Source organism: Staurois parvus, unplaced genomic scaffold (genome assembly GCF_062004578.1).
Source record: "Staurois parvus isolate SC_StPar_1 unplaced genomic scaffold, SC_StPar_1.0 ptg000475l, whole genome shotgun sequence".
NCBI classification, from domain to species: Eukaryota; Metazoa; Chordata; class Amphibia; order Anura; family Ranidae; genus Staurois; species Staurois parvus.
The window spans coordinates 3226750-3249160 of NW_028318271.1; the positions used below are offsets into that span (position 1 = coordinate 3226750).

Consider the following 22411-nt stretch of genomic DNA (forward strand, 5'->3'; position numbering starts at 1 on the left):
TCCCATTGCTGCTGTCTCCATCGCCACACTCTGCTGCCATGTGCCACTTTCAGGTCTCTTCACACTGCTGGTGTGTTAAATTTTTTGACATAGGGTGCAGGCAGATTACGGGCCTCACATAGCTGCTGCCAGGCCCCTAATCTGCCATGGGCCCCTATATACCGCCTCCTCATGCTGCTGCCAAGTCCAGAGTCTGTCATGGGTCCCTGTATGGCCTCCCATTGCTGCTGTCTCCATCGCCACACTCTGCTGCCATGTGCCACTTTCAGGTCTCTTCACACTGCTGGTGTGTTTAATTTTTTGACATAGGGTGCAGGCAGATTACGGGCCTCACATAGCTGCTGCCAGGCCCCTAATCTGCCATGGGCCCCTATATACCGCCTCCTCATGCTGCTGCCAAGTCTAGAGTCTGTCATGGGTCCCTGTACGGCCTCCCATTGCTGCTGTCTCCATCGCCACACTCTGCTGCCATGTGCCACTTTCAGGTCTCTTCACACTGCTGGTGTGTTTAATTTTTTGACATAGGGTGCAGGCAGATTACGGGCCTCACATAGCTGCTGCCAGGCCCCTAATCTGCCATGGGCCCCTATATACCGCCTCCTCATGCTGCTGCCAAGTCCAGAGTCTGTCATGGGTCCCTGTATGGCCTCCCATTGCTGCTGTCTCCATCGCCACACTCTGCTGCCATGTGCCACTTTCAGGTCTCTTCACACTGCTGGTGTGTTAAATTTTTTGACATAGGGTGCAGGCAGATTACGGGCCTCACATAGCTGCTGCCAGGCCCCTAATCTGCCATGGGCCCCTATATACCGCCTCCTCATGCTGCTGCCAAGTCTAGAGTCTCTCATGGGTCCCTGTACGGCCTCCCATTGCTGCTGTCTCCATCGCCACACTCTGCTGCCATGTGCCACTTTCAGGTCTCTTCACACTGCTGGTGTGTTAAATTTTTTGACATAGGGTGCAGGCAGATTACGGGCCTCACATAGCTGCTGCCAGACATGTAATCTGCCATGGGCCCCCGTACCGACTCCTCATGCTGTGACGTTGCAACAAGGTGTAATTCAACCCTACATATGTTAGACCGCCTTTACGAACAGCTAAAGGCCATCACAGATTTCCTGATGTTAAAAGCGGATAAAGGTACTCCCTGTGTAACTTAGATGTCAGCCATTGTCAGCTCATGTGTGACACCTGCGCTTGCTCAGGCCCTTTGAGGAGGCCACGCTATTCGTGAGTCGGCAGGACTATGGGATGAATGAGGTCAAATCGGCCATGGGCCCCCGTACCGCCTGTTCACGCTGATGCTGGTCCCACAGTGTGACCTGGGTCCCTGTACGGCCTCCCATTGCTTCCACTCTGCCATGTGCCACTTTGAAATCTCCTCACACTCCTGCGGTTGTCCATTTTGTCATAGGTTGCTGGCAGATTACAGGCCTTCCATAGGTGCCACCAAGCCCCATATCGGCCATGGGCCCCCGTACCGCCTGGTCACGCTGCTGCTGGGCCCATAGTGTGACCTGGGTCCCTGTACCGCCTCCCATTGCTCCCACTCTGCCATGTGCCACTTTCAGGTCTCCTCACGCTCCTGCTGGTTTCCATTTTGTCATAGGTTGCTGTATGGCCTCCCATTGCTGCTGCCTCCACCGCCACACTGTGGCTCCAAACACTGGTTTTGGCCCCGTGACTGGCCAAAGGAGTGAAGTGTGCAGTGATTCTAAGATCGACGGCACTCATCTGCATGTCATACTGACAGACAGTATTATTTCTCTTCCCCAGCAGACTCCAAGGGCATTTAAATTAAAGGTACAGTGTTCTGCACTAATATTAAGTCTCTCTGAAGCCTAGAAACACCCTTTTTTAAGTTAAATTCACAGCGAATTTATTCGACTCGAATCGAATATTGTCCACGAATTCGCCGAATCAGTCGAATCGAATTTTTCATTTCTTCGCTCATCTCTAATTATTATTATTATTATACAGTATTTATATAGCGCCAAAGGGTATGCTCAGCGCTGTACAGTAGCAAGGGGGACAGAACATGAGACAAGACAGTAACAATACAATACACGAGGGGTTCGAGGGCCCTGTTCTTTTGAGCTTACAATCTAGGAGGGAGGGGAAGGTGGCATGGGAGGAGATGGCTGTGGGGGATGGAGTGGTAGGAGGAGTGGAGGAGGTCAGTTGTTAGGTGAGGTCGGGTGTTAGGTGAGGTTGGGGTAGGCTTCCCTGAAGAGGAGGGTTTTCAGGGTGCGCCTGAAGGTGAGGAGGGTAGGTAACAGTCTGATGGATTGGGGTAGGGAGTTCCAAATATGCACCAAATGCGTCTTTGCTAATACAGCATAGTGTCTAATCATTCAGCCGGCGGGTATAGGCTGTTCATGAACTAAGAGGCGATAGGTAGTGGTGGTTTTGAAATGGCTCCAACAAGCCCAAGTCTTCCTGAATCTCTCGGGATGTTCTTTTGCTACAGTGATTTGTTGTGCTATAGTGCTGTACTTTTTATTTTTAAATGTTCATGTGAGTTGAAGTATCTGAATTTATAGTGCTGGCAGCTCTTATTATTTGATTTGTTGAGCCTGAGCGCAGTGAATTATTTTTTATTTAGGGTATATTAAACAATATGTTTAAACATTTGATTTTCTAGTTCTGATCGAAAAAAAGTATGCACAAACCAAATATACATTCCTTTTAATCCTTTGCTGCCTTTTCTTCCCTTGGAACTTTTCAAGCATGCCCTGCCTGTCCAATCCTCCAAAGCAGAGACCAGGAAATGTAGGGCACTCTTTACCCACTTCTAAAAAATTTTCATGTTTCGCAGAACCTCAGATTTTCACTTCATTTTTAGCAAGTTCTGCTTTGCAAGTTTCAGAAACTACTTTGCACCTTGTCAGATAGCTTCATAGGCTTTCTAGTTCACAAGTCTGGACTTCTGACATTTCCAAAAACCTTGTCGGTTTCAATAGCTGAGAATTAGAAGGATGCAAAGCGGAACATAACCATTCTATGAATGCTAAATATTCCATTGTACTCTTTTTGCCCAAAGCTATTTCATATCACATGGATCGGAAAACATTTCCATGATGTTACTGCCATCATTAAAAAAATCTCTTCAGAAAAGAATTAGACTCTTTTACTTATAAATCATTTTTAAAAGTGATTTGTAGCCCACAGCTCATCAGGGCGGCTGTTTAAACCCATGGGCCCCCAAACAGGCAACCTGACAGTCCTCCCCCCACTAAAAAAAAAACACAGTTTACCACGCTTCAGTTATGAATGGCCATAGTGAGCGATCAGTGCTGATTGCTGATTGTTTTCATTCAGGAAAGAAAGGGGCTGGTAAGTGTGACATATTTACTGGACTCTCCCCCCACTCTCCATCCTGAAGGATCCTATTGTGTGCTGGCAGCTGCCGGTGGGGAGGAAAGGGAAGCCAGAAGCATTGTGGTGGTGGGGGCACACAGGGGGGGCCTGGGCAGCAGGGGGTAATGTATGGTGCACAGAGAGGGTGATGGGTGCACCGGGGGGGCAATTACTGGAACCGATCCCCTGTATGGTTCTCTCTGCAGCATCTGAAAGCCAGTGGGAGATGAGAAGAAGCCAGCTTTAAGTTGATGCAGAGAGAGCCATACAGGGGGTTGGTTCCAATAATATCCCCTGCCCCCCATGCCGATCACCCTCCCTGCCCACATCCAATTCACCCAGCTGCCTGGGCATCCCTGCTGTCCTGGGCCCTGGCAAGGAGAACTAGTGTTACCCCTTTATCCACGGCCCTGCAGCTCATTAGCATCGTCAGAAGTAGGCATAATTAACTGATTTCGTTTTGCTGGAATTTTGGAAAAATTTCACCATTTAGGTGAATACGTTGAAGCCAAACTTAAGGTGGTTTTAGGGTTGCAATGTGCTTTAAATTTTCTGAGTTGTTTTTTGTGTTTTTTTTAACTTATTTGTGTTGTATTTTGTTGTTGAGGGTTTTTTATCTTTTAGATATAAAAATATAAAAATGTAGACGTTGAATAGAAAAAAGAGCAAAAATAGCAATCTGACAAATGTTGAAGAAAGGCAAAGGTGTGTACAGAGTCACCAATGTGCTCAGTATTAAACACTTGTTCAATGAGTATTCATTACCAGCAATAAGTGAGCAGTGTTCAAGTCTTTGTGACAATGGTAGGGGGCCTAGTACCTATCTGGCCCATTTATATAGTAGAAAGTGGCCCCTGAGTCCCAGAGGACCCTTGTGTAGTTACCAGGGGCGGACTGGCCATTTGGAAACTCGGGCACTGCCAAGGGCCCAGGGTCAATAGGGGGCCCCATGAGATGCCCCTGGTACCTTTCTCATAGGCCTTTTTGAGTTTGGGCAAGGACACAGGGGCCCCATGATCCCCTATTGCCAGGGGGCCCCATGCGTAGTCAGTCCTCCCCTGGTAGTTACACAATCCGCACAAATAGTATATCTACCCATGTCTACACCCTCCACTGCTGAACAAAAATGTTCATGTGACCCTGTTTAAGGCAGAAGATGGCTGTAAAAGCATTCTGAACTCTTGTCTTGTTGCCAGTTATTGAATCAAGGTTGTATCTGCAACAACTGTGCAATGCTGTTTTTTTGCCTTTATTGTGAAACAATGCAATATTGGCTAATATAAATTTGTTTTAATAAACTGAAATACTGCTCAGCACGTTTAATGTGATGTCAGTTAATTTAAGTTTCTTAGCTACTTTTTATTATTAATATATGTATTTAGGTCCTCTCATATAGACAGGCTCAAGAAGACTTGCGCGCATGTGGTGCTGTTCTGGCCTGACTGTTCATTATCAGGTTTGGAAGACCCATTTGTGTGACTATAATGGTCATATTGAGACTGCTAAATCAAACTATTTCTCCCATGCCATTGAAAAAAATCTTAGCAACCTCAGACAACTCTTCTGCACCATTTATAGATTATTAAAACCTCATTGTCCTCCACATTTTCAGCCTCAACACAGCTCTTCAACACATTCTTAGGTTTTTTTTCTCATCTAAATTGAGAAAATAAGGCTTCAGATTTGTACACACCACCTGTTTCTTCCACATCACTTCCTGAACCACCCAGTTTTACCCTCTCCCACTTCTCTCTACTTGACTCTGCATCAGGTTTCGCATAGACTTTAGGATCCTTTTTGCTCATGTACGTATAAGGCTCTTTATGTCTTGGCATCCCATTACCTCTCTGAACATTTATCAATTTACCCTCCCCCCTCGTAACCGCTCCTTAAATTCTGATCTTCTGTGTGTCCCTCCTACTCATCTACACTCAATGGAAGACAGAACCTTCTACCACTATACTCCAAAACTCTAGAATTCACTTTCAAAGAACATCAGAGAGTCATCTTTCTCTAAACTCATTCAAATCAAATCTAAAAACTTTTTTCTTTAGACAAGCTTTCACAGAATTGTCCCTTTTTATTTTGTTTTATCCTGTGTATTTCTTATGTTTTCTTTGTAACACACTTTGAGAAGTTACCTTTAAAGGCGCTATATAATATAAAGTTTATTATTTTTAATATATCAGAGTATAATTTTTTTCGTGTGCTATATTATGATGTTTTAGTGTTTTCCATTGTGATATCTTCCATTATGAACATGTGTTCATTTTATTGCTGATAAATAAGTGAATGTACTCTTCTCACTTACTTTGAAATCACTGTGAAATTTAAATATATAATTTATTTATTTTTATATGTACAGTATATTACTTTTTTGCAGCATTTGGGCTTCTTCAACAACAAACACACAATTAATAAGAATGAAAAATAACATTTTACTTATCAGGTAACAGGTTCAAGAAACTAGAGAAAACAGCAGTCCTCAGCCCAGCATGAAGTTTAACCTACTGTCATCTCGCACTACAGGCCACTGAATTAATATTTTGTAAATGCTTGTATATACATTTTGGCTGGCGTTTGTTGTAATATCACTGTGTGTCTGTTGTAGTACCGTATTACTGTAATAAAATATAATATAATATTTAAAATACAATATATAATAAAATATAATATAATGTACAGCATGTAGTAATACAGTATATAGTATATTGTATGTAATAATAAGTAATATATTTACTGTGTTTTTTTTTGTTTTTTTTAATCACACTGTATTTTTGATGGATACCCTGAGATATGATTGTTTGTACTTTTTTTCTTTTTCAGCTTTGAGTCCAAAGGTAAACAAGATACTTCAGGGAACAGTGCTGTATTAAAGCTGTCAAAAGATGATGAGGTCTGGCTGAGGATGGGGACCGGAGCTCTGCATGGGGACCACCAACGTTACTGTACCTTCTGCGGGTTCCTCCTTTTTGAGACCAAATAAAAAAAACTAATTTTGAAGAATATGCACATTTTTTATTAGATGAAATAAAACTGATGAAGGTGGAAGAGAGAGCCCTTCATAACAACACAACAAAGAAACAAAAATAATATCAGCAAAATAAATTGTTTCAGGAAATTCCATTTTCGGGGTTAAAACTATGGATTGTGCATTTAACGTGTGTGTGTGTGTGTGTATTTAAAGCAACGGAAAAAAAACCCATCCCATGCACATACCCCATGTGCCAATAGTTAATGAACTGCCCACAGTGCTGCATTTCTATAGAAGGGTCAGCACACCAATCGCCATTGGTAATTAGCTCTTTTACTTAAAGTGGTTGTAAACCCTTATAGATACTTAGTGAAGTGGCTGACCTCAGGTGATACACATAGGTGAAATACATCCTCCTACAAAAGCTGTACCTTTTTATTTGCAGTATTCTCTTCTCTACAGCCATTCAAAGTCCAGAATGCATACAGCTTCTCTGAGCTGTCAGAAAACAGGGGGTAGAGAGCTGAAATTATACTCTGCAGAGCTCAGTGAGGAAAGTTCTGAGAGCTGATTGGAGGAAAGAGAACCCTCCACAGAAACAAAGCTGAGGCTGTCAATCACAGGCTGTGTGCTAGAGGTCCCTCTCCTCCCACCTTTTCTCTCTTGGTGTCAGGAAAACTTGGTGTCTTGGTGTCAGGAAAACAAGCTGCTTGCTATAGGGGGAGGGAGGAAGGTCCAGGAGTGCAGGCAAGGAACTCGAGAACACAAAGACTGAGCTTCTCTGTGCAAAGCCACTTCACCGAGCAGGTAAGTATTACCTGTTTGCTATTTTTAAAAAATTTAAATATGCTTTTACAATCACTTTAAAGAATGCTGAGGTTATTTTTTTTAATACAATTTTTTTATTAGATATTGCCAGATTAAAAGTAGAAAAACAAAAATGAAGATAGTATAACAAAAATAAATGTACAATATAAAAGGGTACATTTGATAATAGTAAACAATATAGCAAAATATCTAGCAATTTTAATTGCAATACCTTACAGGCAACTGAATAAACATTATCCATGTTTTCATCTATAGTGGAAGCATGCATGAGTATTTAGTATTTAACTGATAATATAGCTGAGTTACCCATAATTATATGCTGATACGAATTATGGAGAAATAACAATTAAGTAAAGAAAAATAAAAAGGGAAGAGGAGAAAAGAAATTTATATGAAGAGAAAAATAAAAGAAGAAATAAATAAATTAAAAAGGATAAAAAAATAAATTAAAAAATAAAAAGAATGGAAATGAAATTCTCTAAATTAATAATAATAATAATAATAATAATAATATAGGGTGACTGTTCTCTGTCAATGGTATCGTTGTCTATATTGTTGGAAAATCTAAGAATTTTCACAGATCGTTGTAAACAAAGCTTGATGATGCTAGTTTTTATTTAGATGTATTTTTAGTCTGTCTATAGAATTCTTTAGATTAGCTTTCATATACTAATCAGTGTACAAAAAAGGTGTCATCATTTGGGAAATATCAAAATTTGACAATGGGTGGTCCATGAAGTTTTGCCAGTGATTGAAGAAACGCTATGTAGAGTTAAAGGCTTGAGTCACAGTGTTCAGTTTTTCTATATACATTAAATATTTTCACTGTCTTTTCACCAAAGTTAGTTTAGGAGCTTAGGTGATGTCCAAGATTTTAATATGGTTCTACGAGCTGTCAGCAAACACAGAAATGACTGTGCTGGTATTATAATTGGTTTTGAAGATCCTAATGGAAAATGAGATTCAAGATATCCAAATAGATCATGGGATCCTTTTCGATTGGTATCCTCATTATAGAATGTATGTAAGTTGAGATCTGTTCCCAGAAGGCAGATATTTGGATGCAACACCACATTCTATGATTTAAAGTGGGTCATAAAGTTTCTCTCCAGGAGCAGATTGAGGTTGATGGTCCGACTTATCAACCAAGAAGGGCATGAAAGCACAATGAAATAATTTAAATTGTGTTTGCTTCAATTCTCACTGATGATTTGATTGCAAATCTTATGCTAACCTCCAAGGAGCTTATCATTTAGTTCCTCCTCAGGAAGGTCCTTTGTCCACCCTTTCAGTAGCAAGTGTCTCTGTGGTGTGGTTAATTAATAGTTTAGTGGGAATAAAGATCAGATTTTGATTATCTTTGATTCTTAATTGCACGATCAATCATAGATTGCTGGAAAGGATCTTTTTTTAATTATAGTAGGACTTAAAATATTTAGATAAATGATTGTAATAATATCTGTGGTCTTCTGGTAGATGAAACTCTGATGATAGTTCTCTGAATGACTTTAAATTCAAGGATTCTTGGTGGTAAATAGACAATGTTTGTATAGCTTTTGCCCTCCACATCTCAGAACTTTCCACATTGGTTGCACTGTTAAATTTTGGATTTCCACGTACGGGAAGATATTTAGAGATCATTGAAGGCAGCTTTAGAGATCTCTCAATAGTATGTGGTGTAACGAGGGTAACCCTCAAGAGTAGATTGTTTTGCAACTTGGTAGGTGGAGTTTTAAGATTACAATGTGGAATAGCTGTTAGGTTCCAAGGAGATTCCATTTCTCCCTCTAATACCCTATTAGAATAATTTGCATTTTCTAGTATTCAGTCTATACCAATCCTCAAAAGACAGGCTAGAATCTAGATTGTAAAGCCTAATATTTGGAAGACCTAATCCTCCTTCACTCTTTGGGAGGTATAGCATAGAAATAGATATATGTGGTCTTTTAGAGTGCCACAGAAAAGATGTTATGGCTTTATTTAATGTTTTGATATCATTATGTTTAAGTGGAATAGTCTGTAATGGGTACAAAAGTTTGGCAAAAGATACCATTTTAAAAAGATGGCATCTTTCAAATAGTAAGACTGGAAGACTCCTCCATGCTTCCAACTCTGAGACAATTTTAGAAATGAGCAGTGGATAATTCAAGAAATATAATGATGAAGGATCTCTTCCTATTTTATTATTTATAAGTATGCGATACACTATATTGCCAAAAGTTTTGAGACACCCCTCCAAATCATTGGATTCAGGTGTTCCAATCACCTCCAATGCCACAGGCGTATAAAATCAAGCACCTAGGCATGCAGACTGCTTCTACAAACATTTGTGAAAGAATGGGTCGCTCTCAGGAGCTCAGTAAATTTAAGCGTGACACTGTGATAGGTTTCCACCTGTGCAGTAAGGCTAACCATGAAATTTCCTGGCTACTAAATATTCCATGGTCAACTGTTAGTGGTATTATAACAAAGTGGAAGCAACTGGGAACAACACCAACTCAGCCACGAAGTGGTAGGCCATGTACAGTATCTCACAGAAGTGAGTACATCCCTCACATTTTTGTAATTATTTTATTATATCTTTTCATGTGACAACACTGAAGAAATTACACTTTGCTACAATGTAAAGTAGTGAGTGTACAGCTTGTATAACATGTAAATTTGATGCCCCCTCACAATAACTCAACACACAGCCATTAATGTCTAAACCACTGACAACAAAAGTGAGTACACCCCTAAGTGAAAAAGTCCAAATTGGGCCTAATTAGCCATTTTCCCTCCCTGGTGTGACTCGTTAGTGTTACAAGGTCTCAGGTGTGAATGGGGAGCAAGTGTGTTAAATTTGGTGTTATCGCTCTCACTATCTCAGACTGGTCACTGGAAGTTCAACATGGCACCTCATGCCAAAGAACTCTCTGAGGATCTTAAAAAAATAATTGTTGCTCTACATAAAGATGGCCTAGGCTATAAGAAGATTGCCAAGGCCCTGAAACTGAGCTGCAGCACGGTGGCCAAGACCATACAGCGGTTTAATATTACAGGTTCCACTCAGAACAGGTCTCGCCATGGTCGACCAAAGAAATTGAGTGCACGTGCTCAGCATCATATCCAGAGGTTGTCTTTGGGAAATAGATGTATTAGTGCTGCTAGCATTGCTGCAGAGGTTGAAGAGGTGGGGGGGGGGGGTCAGCCTGTCAGTGCTTAGAGCATACGCCGCACATTGCATCAAATGGGTCTGCAGGGAAATGAGTACACCCCTCACATTTTTGTAAATATTTTATTATATCTTTTCATGTGACAACACTGAAGGAATGACACTTTGCTACAATGTAAAGTAGTGAGTGTACAGCTTGTATAACATGTAAATTTGCTGTCCCCTCAAAATAACTGAACACATAGCCATTAATGTTTAAACTGCTGGCAACAAAAGTGAGTACACCCCTAAGTGAAAATATCCAAATTGGGCCCAAAGTGTCAATATTTTGTGTGGCCGCCATTATTTTCCAGCACTGCCTTAACCCTCTTGGGCATGGAGTTCATCAGAGCTTCACAGGTAGCCACTGGAGTCCTCTTCCACTCCTCCATGACGACATCACTGGATGTGGATGTTAGAGACCTTATGCTCCTCCACCTTCCGTGTGAGGATGCCCCACAGATGCTCAATAGGGTTTAGGTCTGGAGACATGGTTAGCCAGTCCATCACCTTTACCCTCAGCTTCTTTAGCAAGGCAGTGGTCATCTTGAGGGGTGTTTGGGGTCGTTATTATGTTGGAATACTGCCCTGCGGCTCAGTCTCCGATGGTAGGGGATCATGCTCTGCTTCAGTATGTCACAGTACATGTTGGCATTTATGGTTCCCTCAATGAACTGTAGCTACCCAGCGCCGGCAGCACTCATGCAGCTCCAGACCATGACACTCCCACCACCATGCTTGACTGTAGGAAGGACACACTTGTCTTTGTACTCCTCACCTGGTTGTCACCACACACGCTTGACACCATCTGAACCAAATAAGTTTATCTTGGTCTCATCAGAACACAGGACATGGTTCCAGTAATCCATGTCCTTAGTCTGCTTGTCTTCATCAAACTGTTTGCAGGCTTTCTTTAGAAGAGGCTTCCTTCTGGGATGACAGCCATGCAGAACAATTTGATGCAGTGTGCGGTGTATGGTCTGAGCACTGATAGGCTTACCCTCCACCCCTTCAACCTCTGCAGCAATGCTGGCAGCACTCATATGTCTATTTCCCAAAGACAACCTCTGTATATGACGCTGAGCACTTGCACTCAATGTCTTTGGTCGTCCATGGCGAGGCCTGTTCTGAGTGGAACCTGTCCTGTTAAACCGTTGTATGGTCTTGGACACCGTGCTGCAGCTCAGTTTCAGGGTCTTGGCAATCTTCTTATAGCCTAGGCCATCTTTATGTAGAGCAACAATTCTTTTTTTCAGATCCTGGAGAGTTCTTTGCCATGAGGTGCCATATTGAACTTCCAGTGACCAGTATGAGTGAGAGCGATAACACCAAATTGAACACATCTGCTCCCCATTCACACCTGAGACCTTGTAACACTAAAGAGTCACATGACGCTAGGGAGGGAAAATTGCTAATTGAGTCCAATTTGGACATTTTCACTTAGGGGGTATACTCACTTGTTGCCAGTGGTTTAGACATTAATGGCTGTGTGTTGAGTTATTTTCAGGGGACAGTAAACTTACACTGTTATTCAAGCTGTACACTCACTACTTTACATTGTGGAAAAGTGTCATTTCTTCAGTGTTGTCACATGAAAAGATATAATAAAATATTTACAAAAATATGAGGTGTGTATTCACTTCTGTGACATACTGTAAAATGACAGAGCGGGGTCTGTCATCAGGGGTTAGCCTTACATCACCAAGTGCAATGCAAAGTTGTGTAAACCACGCCGCCAATGGACTCTAGAGCAGTGGAGACATGTTCTCTTGAGTGATGAATCATGCTTCTCTGTCTGGCAATCTGATTGAAGTGTCTGGGTTTGGAGCTTGCTAGGAGAATGGTACTAGCCTAACTGCATTGTGCCAAGTGTAAAAGGGGGAATTATGGTGCGGAGTTGTTTTTCAGGGGTTGGGCTTGGCCCCTTTGTTCTAGTGAAGGGAACTCTTAAGGCGTCAGCATACCAAGACATTTTGGACAATTTCATGCTTTTTGTGGGAACAGTTTGGGGATAGCCCCTTCCTGTTCCAGCAAGATTGCGGACCAGTGCACAAAGCAAGGTCCATAAAGATATAGATGAGCGAGTTTGGGGTGGAGGAACTTGACTGGCCAGCACAGAGTCCTGACCTCAACCTGATAACACACCTTTGGGATGAATTAGAGTGGAACTACAAACCAGGCCTTCTCATCCGACATTATGCCTGACCTCACAAATGCGCTTCTGGAAGAATAGTCAAACATTCCCATAGATACACTCCTAAACCTTATGGACGGCCTTCCCAGAAGAGTTGAAGCTGTTATAGCTGTAAAGGGTGGGCAAACTCAATATTGAACCCTATGGACTAAGACTGGGATGTCATTAAAGTTCATGTGCGTGTAAAGGCAGGTGTCCAAATACTTTTGGCAATATACACTATATTAGTTTTTTCTTTTTGAGATTTGGATCACTTTATTGTAAGAATAGGGAAGAGTGGGATATTTTATGTCACACAATTCATTCCTGCTTAAAGAGACTTTTGAGAAGATAGGAGGATTGGAGAACGAAGTTGTGCACTGGTACATATACACAAAGGACTCTCTTGCCCAGGGGGGTATTGGACTGTCATCTGCACTTTCGTTTATGTTGTATTTTGTGGTGTTTATTATAAGCAATCTGGAGGAACCCCTCTACAGGGGATCCAGTTCCTGTCTCTTTAAGAAGTGGACAGTCCAAGGTAATTGGGAATCTGGTTTCCCACCAGAATGCTCCTTCCTCTATCCGTTCAGGGGGTACTGGGGTACTCACTCAGATCCTCTCCTGTACCAGTGATGGGTTGGTGGCTGATACCAGGCCTTTTATCTGGGCCGCTCATTCTCTGCTGTACAGGTGGTCCTCACTCTGGGGGCCAGTGAAGTTCTGAGCTTTCTTCCTTTCCAGCTGCACTACCTGTAGATGAGCTCAACTCATAAACTCTTAAAGGTTGTTCAAACCCCTTTCTAAGCCTCCTGTTGTGGATTGGCCAGGATCCTTCAAGAGCTCAGGCCAGCCACTCCTCAGGTCCGCCCACTGCTTCTAGACCTTTCTCTAAAGATCTAGAGCAGGGGGAAATTCCAGAGGGCTGATCTGCAGAGCTTCTCAGCTCCTGACCCAAATGTAACCTCCTGACTATTGCACCTAGGCTGCTACTCAGCCCTCCTCTGTAACAATTGCATTCTAACTCCCCCTAGCTAACTAGGTGGACACTACATGTAAATGGTCTATATTTCTGTGTTTTCCACTCTGACTTGCAATTTTCACTAACAGGATCCTTGGGCTATCTATTCTCATCATATACTCAGTGTGCATTTCCTGGGCTTGTGCCAGGTTTTAAAACATGTGTTGTCTCTTTCTAGCTGCTGACCTGTCCAGAGTATTTCCAAAAATTACAGTATCTTCACTTTATTAAAACTATAGCAGTTTAATCTTAGCGTACATGGCAAAAATAAGATACTGCAATGGCAGTGATGGTTCTCCACTCACCAGAAATGCCCTCTGCACTGTAATTTGGGCTGTCAAGGGAAAAAAATTGTAAATACTTCTGAGAAAAATCTGTCAGTAGATAGAAAGCAATTTGGAAATCATTTTTGTGTTGGAGTGTACTGTCAGAATGTGCAAACATATTCCATGGTGAGTGACAAGAGCTGAGAGGCCTCTCATTACTGTCTGATGTCAGAAAAAAAGTACAGTTCTTCTAGAAAACAAGAGCTGAATTGGACAGGGAAAAAAGAATCCACGAAAACTTGATATATATATATATATATATATATATATATATATATATATATATTATTGCTGCTGTAAGTATTGCTGATGTAAAAGAGTCCAAACCAAAAATCTGCAGAGGTTAACCCCTACAGGTCTTCACCCCTCCCAAATTCTTGATATGGGACAATATCAAATTCCTCATTCTCCGATTGGGTTTTGTAGTTCAGAGGCTTCGAAGAGCTTTGGGAAGGAAGTAGCTTCAAACTTTGTGTCTACATTTCACCAGAGACCAGCAGGCTGTGCGTGTGTGCAGGTGTCTGCACTCTTTATAGGCAAGGGTCTATGTGCAGTTTAGGGCTTCACTTGGGAGACAGAAGGTACCCTGCCCAGGTGTCACATATCTGGTAGGAGACTGAATCGAGGAGGTTGGCCTCTTTTGTATCTCCAGCCCAAGTCCCACTAAAGGTGGAACAGATGGTGCAGAAGGACAGGAGGAAAACAAGTGCTGGCAGGTGTTGAAAGGAGAACTTGCAGCAGGCGATGCAGGCTCAGAAGGTCAGATGGAATGTCAAGTCAGAAGCAGAAGCGGTGCAGGATGGTCCAGCCAAGGTTAAAGAGGCACTCCTCATATACCACAGGTACTGGATGTGTGGCTTGTCAAAGCTCCCAGCAGGCTTGAAGCAGAAACACACTGCGATAACTGAAGTTGGTATGTAGGACGACCAGGGCTGGCACTCAGGAGTAACATGAAGTCAAACCAGAGACAGAAGTGTGGTCAAAGGAATAGCCAAGGTCATCAACAAGTAGGCAATGAGGTACAGGAGCATAGTTGAGAGCAGAGCCAAGGTCAAGCATGGAAAGCAGAACATAGGATCCAAGGTCAGGTCAATAGCAAGCTAGGTCAGCAAGATAAACACAGGGTGCAAACAGGACAAAGGGGACAGCTGAAGACCAGTCAGTACTGAGCATGGATCAGAACATGAACCTTGAAATAGGCTGTCTGGTGCCAATGGGAACTCTTGAGTCGCTCCAGCATTTGCCTGCATTCCTGTGCGCATGTGACCATGTATTCCTGCACACATGCATGCTCATGTTCACCAATCCATGGGCAATACCAAGCGCATGTATACGTCTGTGTGCCTGACGTATCATAGGTATTCCCTGGCACCAGGCCAGGCATGGGCCAGTGCAGCAAGAGACTGTGAGAGAGCTATGTGAGCTTTAAGAGCTGAGAGAAAGGTGCAGAGGTTGCATGGAAGCACAGCATTGCTGGGAGTTGATCTGAGGAACAAGCCAAAATGTCTAAGTTTGAGGCCTGAGCAGTGGTGCTGCCAGAGTGAAGTGGTGTTGGAAACCCATGTGAAGGTAACCTTTCATTTTGTGAAACTTTCTACTTTCTTTCTTATAAAAACAGTCCAACAAACAGTCCAGCTCCAAAACAGTATTTGTTGACTGGAGTGAACTCACTGGAAATGCACTACACTGAATTGAAACCCCAACGAATATCACAATAATTGCATTTATCCAGCATGGACCAATGTAAGTATGCAAATACACCTGGCCAAGCCCCATGGAAATCCTGTAGAAGACACCGCTATGCCAGTGATCTTCTCTAGCTTTCCAGGTCCCATGCCAACTGCTGCTTATTGAACGCAAGAGGTCACAGACTTGGCACAGGTGCTATTTAGAGAAAAACAGAGAAAACAGAAAGTGTTCTGTAATTGGATGAGTTGGAGAGGCGGGATGGTGAAGGAGAATGAGTGTCAGGAAAATTTTATATTTGCTTATATCTGTACAAGTTCAAGGCAGGCCTGGATTTTCATCTCTGCAGCCTGTAGACACATCCTCTGCGACTAAAGATACTGCAGTCCCAGTGCTGGTCACCTCTGCTTGGTTCCAATTCCTTAAAGGGCCAGAGCTAAGGAAATAGCCACTAAAGATTGATAGTGGATCAGCAGAAGTTATCTAGTATCCCTAAGCATGTATGACCTATTTTGATAGGTCAGGGAAAAAGGTGAGTGCATGGTGCACCTACTCAGTGATGGGAAACACTACAATGTAGTTGGCACGGTGGAATAATGCAAATAATTCACTATGATTTGGAGCACACATAACTTTCCTTTAATGCGAGTGGATATTGCAACATGTTAAATTTTGGTTTTAAAAAACAATGTTGCACTATGGTATTCTGTTTTATTTTTCATGGATTTGGAGTTCAAAGGTCCATTGGAGATAAAGCACATGGAAGGAATACTCTGTGGATCAGAAATCTGGAGGCACATAATCCTTTGAAGTATGTCTGGCCTATTATAATTTATAGGTCAGCATTTAAGGTGAGCAGGGAGTGGGGCGTGGAATATTACTGGATGATGTTGGACTTTATGTTTGCACTTTATTGGATTTTTTTGACTGTCACTGCATGCCTTTAAAGTTTTTTTTAAAGTTTATGGTTTCTTTATATGAGGGGGTAGCCCGTCACATTTTTGTTTAATTATTTAATTTGAGTGAGAGTACACTAGACCAGTGAGTGCAGCAATCTTCTTCTGTCACTACATTTTCACATAGCAGTGCACAAGCTTGTACTATCTACTTAACCTCCCTAGCTGTCTGATTATGTCCATATTTCTGTGCTCAAAGCGGTACATTTTTTTGCATGGAAATATGTATTTTTTTTATTGTAGGCCTGTAATTTTTAGGAATAACTCACTGAAATCTGTCCGAACAAGAGTCTAGTAAACATCTCGGGTATGTTACAATTTGAAACACGAAATCATAAATTATAATTTAATAAATAATCATAAAAAATAATAATATAATAATAATACATTTAATTCAATAATATAATCAAACCAAAAACACTGAAATTTGAACTATATCGCCAAGTTCGCACATCACTGAGCAAAGTCACAAAATTGTTTTCAGTGTCTGATGACGAATTTCCCCACGAATCATTATCACTCAATTCTGCAAGTGGTTCTAATTTACTATCGCTGTTCTCTAGCTGGTCTAAAACCGATTTTGACCTAAAGGGACGCTTTTTGGACGCCATGGACATTTCTCAATTTCCAGGCAGAAAGAACAGTAAAAATGCAGGCAGGGCACAGGACAAAGCACTCGGGACAAAATGTATGTGAAATGGTTTGATACAGTAATGTTTTACTATGTGATTTTAGTGAATTTAGTGAATGTCACTTTTTGTAATTTTCAAATTTCCCGCCGTTCCATCCCCTGTATGTCCCGACGTCGCAGGGGACGGAACCCAGAAGACAGATGCCGGCATCCGCCAGAGGACATTACAGGGGACACTGTAGGAGGGACATTGCGGGAGCGCAGGACAAGGTAAGAGAAGAACAGATCCACGTCTTTTTACAATGAACTTTTTTCTTATCTTTTTTGTCAAAACTTGGCGTAGGCTCACCATACGTGTTACAATATATTTTTGTACAATGTTCTTTCGATTTACAAAAACTATAGGGGGGGGGGTCATTTATAATGGAGAGCAGATTTTGCTCTCCACTCTCTACTATATTGCATGTTTCTACACAAACAACATAATGCCATAATGTGCTAGAAGATTACGGTAGACCTTTACAACAAAGCCCTCCAGCACTGCTCTGTCACCACTGCTGGCGCTCCCATCTTCGTCTGGTCTTCCTTTTGGGTTTACGCTCTCTGGTCATTTGAATAGGCAGGCCATGATGATGTCACTCGCATGTACCCATATGGAATACAAATATATTTGAAATATATTTTAAAAATATTCTTCCCAAATATATTCACATATATTCACATATATTTGAAATGCTACATTGAAATGCATTTTTATTACAAAATATATGAAAAATATTTTTAAAAGTACATTTCCAATATACTGTATGTATTTAAAATCTACATACAAATCTACATTTTTGGAATGCATTTAAAAAATATATGTAAAAATATATGTTAAATGGCTTTTTTATATGTTAAAAAAATCTGAAAAATATATTTTTTAAATTTATTGTTCAGATTTTTTGAAAAATGTGAAATTTATTTTTCAAAATATTTTTCATATATTTTATATATTTTAATTGAAATATATTTTGAAGTATATTTTTAAAATATATTTCAAATATATTTTTCTTCCATGTGAGTATGCATGTCAGGGCTCCGGGGTATGACCAGAGGTATGTGACTGACGCAGGGAAACGCAGGCTTCAGATAAGTTATAAACAATATAATTTATTAAAGACTAACAATACAAACATAAACGCAGTGCAATACTAAAACATAACACAGTGCAAACGAACCAAACCAAACCACGCACAAATAATACATACAATGCAAGCGTTGTCAGGCAGGCCGGGTCAATAACAATCGGGCAGGTAGGTACAGGGGGTCAGGCAGAGAATGGTCGGGGTCACAAGCCAGGGATAAAACAGGAGAAGTCAGCAGAGGTCCGGATCAGGCAGGGTCAGCAACGAATCAGACAAAGACAGGAACAGGAACAGGGATGCAGGAACAAGATACAGGGCCCAGGAAAAACACACACACCAAGGCCAAGACTGCAGGTCTGGCCATCACTTAAATACACCTGCATAAGCAGTTTCAGGTGGTGTTTGGCTGGCTGCAGGGTTGAGTCTCTGATTGCTGGGAGCACCCGCTGGCCAGCCCTGGTACTGCAGCCCATAAGGCAGGTGAGTCCCACCATTACTGGCAAGTCCATTCCTAACAATGCACCAGGGGCGGACTGACAACTCATGGGGCCCCTGGGCAATAGGGGATCATGGGGTCCCTGTGTCCTTGCCCACACCCAAAAAAGCCTATAAAAGGTACCGGGGAATTTCATGGGAACCCTACTGACCCCGGGCCCTCGGGCAGTGCCCGAGTGCTCGAATGGTCAGTCCGCCCCTGGTATGCACACAGGAGTTCTCATCGTGGCACAGTGCTCTGCATTCAGTGTGCCCTGAATGCAGAACATTACTGAGCATGCATAGTGATGTGATTGGCCAGAGTTTAGGAAGTATTCACCATACCTACAGGTAGGACCTACTATTATCTTATCTGTATGTACAACTAATCAGAGTTTTCTACAACTGTAATGCACAGTGTTTTGAATAGGTGAGGAATAGCTGGTTTGGCTTAGTTGCAATGGGGTCAATTTACTAAAGGCAAATAGACTAGGTACTTTGTAAGTACGATTGCACTCTGCAAGGGCATGTACTCCAGAGCTTAGTAAATGAGGGGAAGCTCTGCTGAGTTGCATCATCCAATCACGTGCAAGCAAAACATTTTTTAATTTACCTTGCACGTGATTGGGTATTCTTTGCGAAGTGAAACTTCTCCTCATTTACTAAGTTCTGGGCAACTGCATTCGCAGACTGCAACTGCACCAATGCTTATACCTAGTCCCTTTGCTGATATTATACTAAATTTAGGCATACAGTATTCATTTTAAAAACTGTATTATGTCAGGTGCATTGGGGGTTAATAACAAATGTGTGGAGGAGATCATGATTAGACTGTACAAAGGACAGACAAGTAAGCCGAATACAAGACAGGCCAAAGGGTTAAGTAGACGAACTCTCGCTGCAACCTTCTCAATCATATTGGCACAATCAATAAAGCACCCCATCTGATTCTGCAGGCTATCCTCGAGGAGGATCATCAGCCACCAGATACTCTATAATGAATCTTACATTAAACAGCAAGCTGAACCCCATACCAGGTTTTAGCTGCTGATTCAAATATTTACATTAAAAATAAAAATAATTTCATTTAATTCCACACATTAACAAAAAAAAAAACATTTTATAGTTACTTGCTCTGTGCGATGGTTTTTCTTTTTGGGTCCCCTGCTGGCGATCCCAGCTCGCCTCTCCTCACCCGAGTTCCCACAATAGCAAGCCTCTTGTTATGGGGGCCCTCAAGCAAGCTCGCTCCCGAGCTATTTGCCTAGTCTGTTCCTCTGAATGGACATTGTCTATTCACACACAGAGCACAGCTCAGTTCCACCCCCCGCTGTCCCCTCATTGGCTCGCTGGCTGTGACTGACAGCAGCAGGAGCCAATGGCTCCCACTGCTGTGTGAGCCAATGAGGAGAGAGAGATGCGGGAGAGCCGAGGCTCTCCTGCACACTGCTGGGGTGAGACGGGGCTCATGTAAGTATAAGGGGGGCTGAGGGGGGAACTGCAGCCAGGTTTTTTACCTTGATGCATTACGGTCAAAAACTTTCTGCCTTTATAACCACTTTAAATTTAGACTATGTTCAAAGACCAAGATTGATGGACTTAATTATATGAGAATGTATAATGAGATGCAGTGAATAGGAGAATTACAACAATTTCCTCACTGTGATGAGAAACGTTATCTAAATGATTTTTCTTTAAATAGAGCTTGTGTGAATGCTCTTTAATTTGTAAATGGGGGATAAAGGTTTTGTACATTAGTGGGTTTTCTCAGAATTGATGGTAAAGTGACCTGCATCCATGTAATTATCCTGTGAGTAATCTTCCATACAAAAGATGGCTTTATCCTGTCCTACACATAGCTGGTTCTTCAAACTTACGTATCTCATTTTTCTTAGAACTGCCTCTGTCTATTTTTTATACAGTCCAACACACTCTATCTATCTATCTATCTATCTATCTATCTATCTATCTATCTATCTATCTATCTATCTATCTCTCTATCCCCCCCCTCTCTCTCGCTCTCTCTCCCCCTATCTCTCTCCCTATCTCTATCCATATCCCTATCTCTCTCTACCCCCCCTCTCTCTCTCTCTCTCTCTCCCCCCTCCCCCTCCCCCCCCTCTCTCTATCTCCCTATCTCTATCTATCTCTCTACCCCCCTCTCTCTCTCCCCCCCTATCTCTCTCCCTATCTCTATCCATATCCCTATCTCTCTCTCTACTCCCCCATCTCTCTCCCCCCCCTCTCTCTCTCCCTATCTCTATCTATCTATCTATCTATCTATCTATCATCTATCTATCTACCCCCCCCCCCCTCTCTCTCTCTCTCTCTCTCTCTCTGTCTATCTATCTATCTATCTATCTATCTATCTATCTATCTATCTATCTATCTATCTATCTATCTATCCCCATCTCTCTCTCTCTCTCTCTCTATCTATCTATCTATCTATCTATCTATCTATCTATTGTACTCAGTGATATAGTCTTTCAAAGCTATTATACTAAAATAAATGTACAAACTTAAATAAATAAAATATGCAGCGCTAATATGAATAAGTACATATGGATCAATCAGGTAAATCAAAACCATAAGTAGTACAATATCATATGTTAACACATATGCTAGCTCAGTCTTTAGAGTAGTAGTGTAGAGGTGATTAAGTGCAAATGTTACAGCGATCCACGGTCAGAGATAATGGTGACTTTTGTGTACTTGTAAATGTACAAACAATGCACTAACCAGATAGCGCTATTCATATTAGCGCTGCATATTTTATTTATTTATTCGATATTGGGTTTAGAGGTTGCGTTTATGCTAGCAGCTTTTTTTCACTATTCCTATTATTCCCAGCGCTCAATTACCACCTTTTTAAAATGTACAAACTTGGTTAGATCTTTAGTAGAACTTTTTGCAGAACAATGGTAAAAGAAAAAATGAAACCACGTGCACTGCCGATGTGGGTGGACGTTTCCAAATGTCCCCCTGCATCCATTGCCTGTGCGCGCTCCCTGGAGGAGGACACAGCAGAACACAGATCGCTGTACAGGACCTCCGTGTGAGGTCTCGATTCATGTGATCACTGATAGACCAATCAGTGATCACATGAATAGTAGTAAACAAGATGTCACTTGCTGACATCATTGCTTACTACTAGTGAAATCTGTGAATGATCACAGAGGTCACATGGTACAAGGCTATTCACAACAGCCTTGTACCATGTGACAAGTTGTGACCAATCGCAGCTCGCACAGTATTTTTCAATGGTTGCAAGAATGCAGCCAGAGAGAAGGAGAAATGATTGCTTTTACAGCCTTTATGGGTGTAAAAGCAAACACTGTAAAAATAAAAAAATCTTCATCACCCCCCACAAGTAGTACAGTGTCACTATGGTGACACTATACTGCTTCTAAAAACAAATATACTGTACTGCTAGGGTGGCAGTATGTAAAAAAAAAAAACATAAATAATAATATAAAATAAAAATAATATAAAAAAAATACAAATGTAAAAAAAAATTGGAAAAATTATAATTTTTGGTTATAAACTAATTTGTATTTTTGTACTAAAAAGATAGATGAATACATTTTGGCTAAGATTTATGAAGAAATATTATTTATTTACAAAATTTTATAAGAAAAACACTTTTTTTTCAAAATTTTTGT

General features: G+C 41.5%; 1 protein-coding gene across 2 annotated transcripts in view; it reads left to right on the forward strand.

Moving 5' to 3' along the window:
• C1QTNF3 (C1q and TNF related 3) overlaps positions 1 to 6366 on the forward strand; it is a 118864-nt gene extending 112498 nt beyond the window's left edge. For both annotated transcript variants that reach the window (XM_089689449.1, XM_089689448.1), the window contains exon 6: positions 6187 to 6366. In XM_089689449.1, coding sequence (XP_089545575.1) covers positions 6187 to 6346 — 160 coding nt within the window. In that variant the 3' untranslated portion in view covers positions 6347 to 6366. The remainder of the gene's footprint in view (positions 1 to 6186) is intronic.
• The last annotated feature ends 16045 nt before the right edge of the window (positions 6367 to 22411 follow it).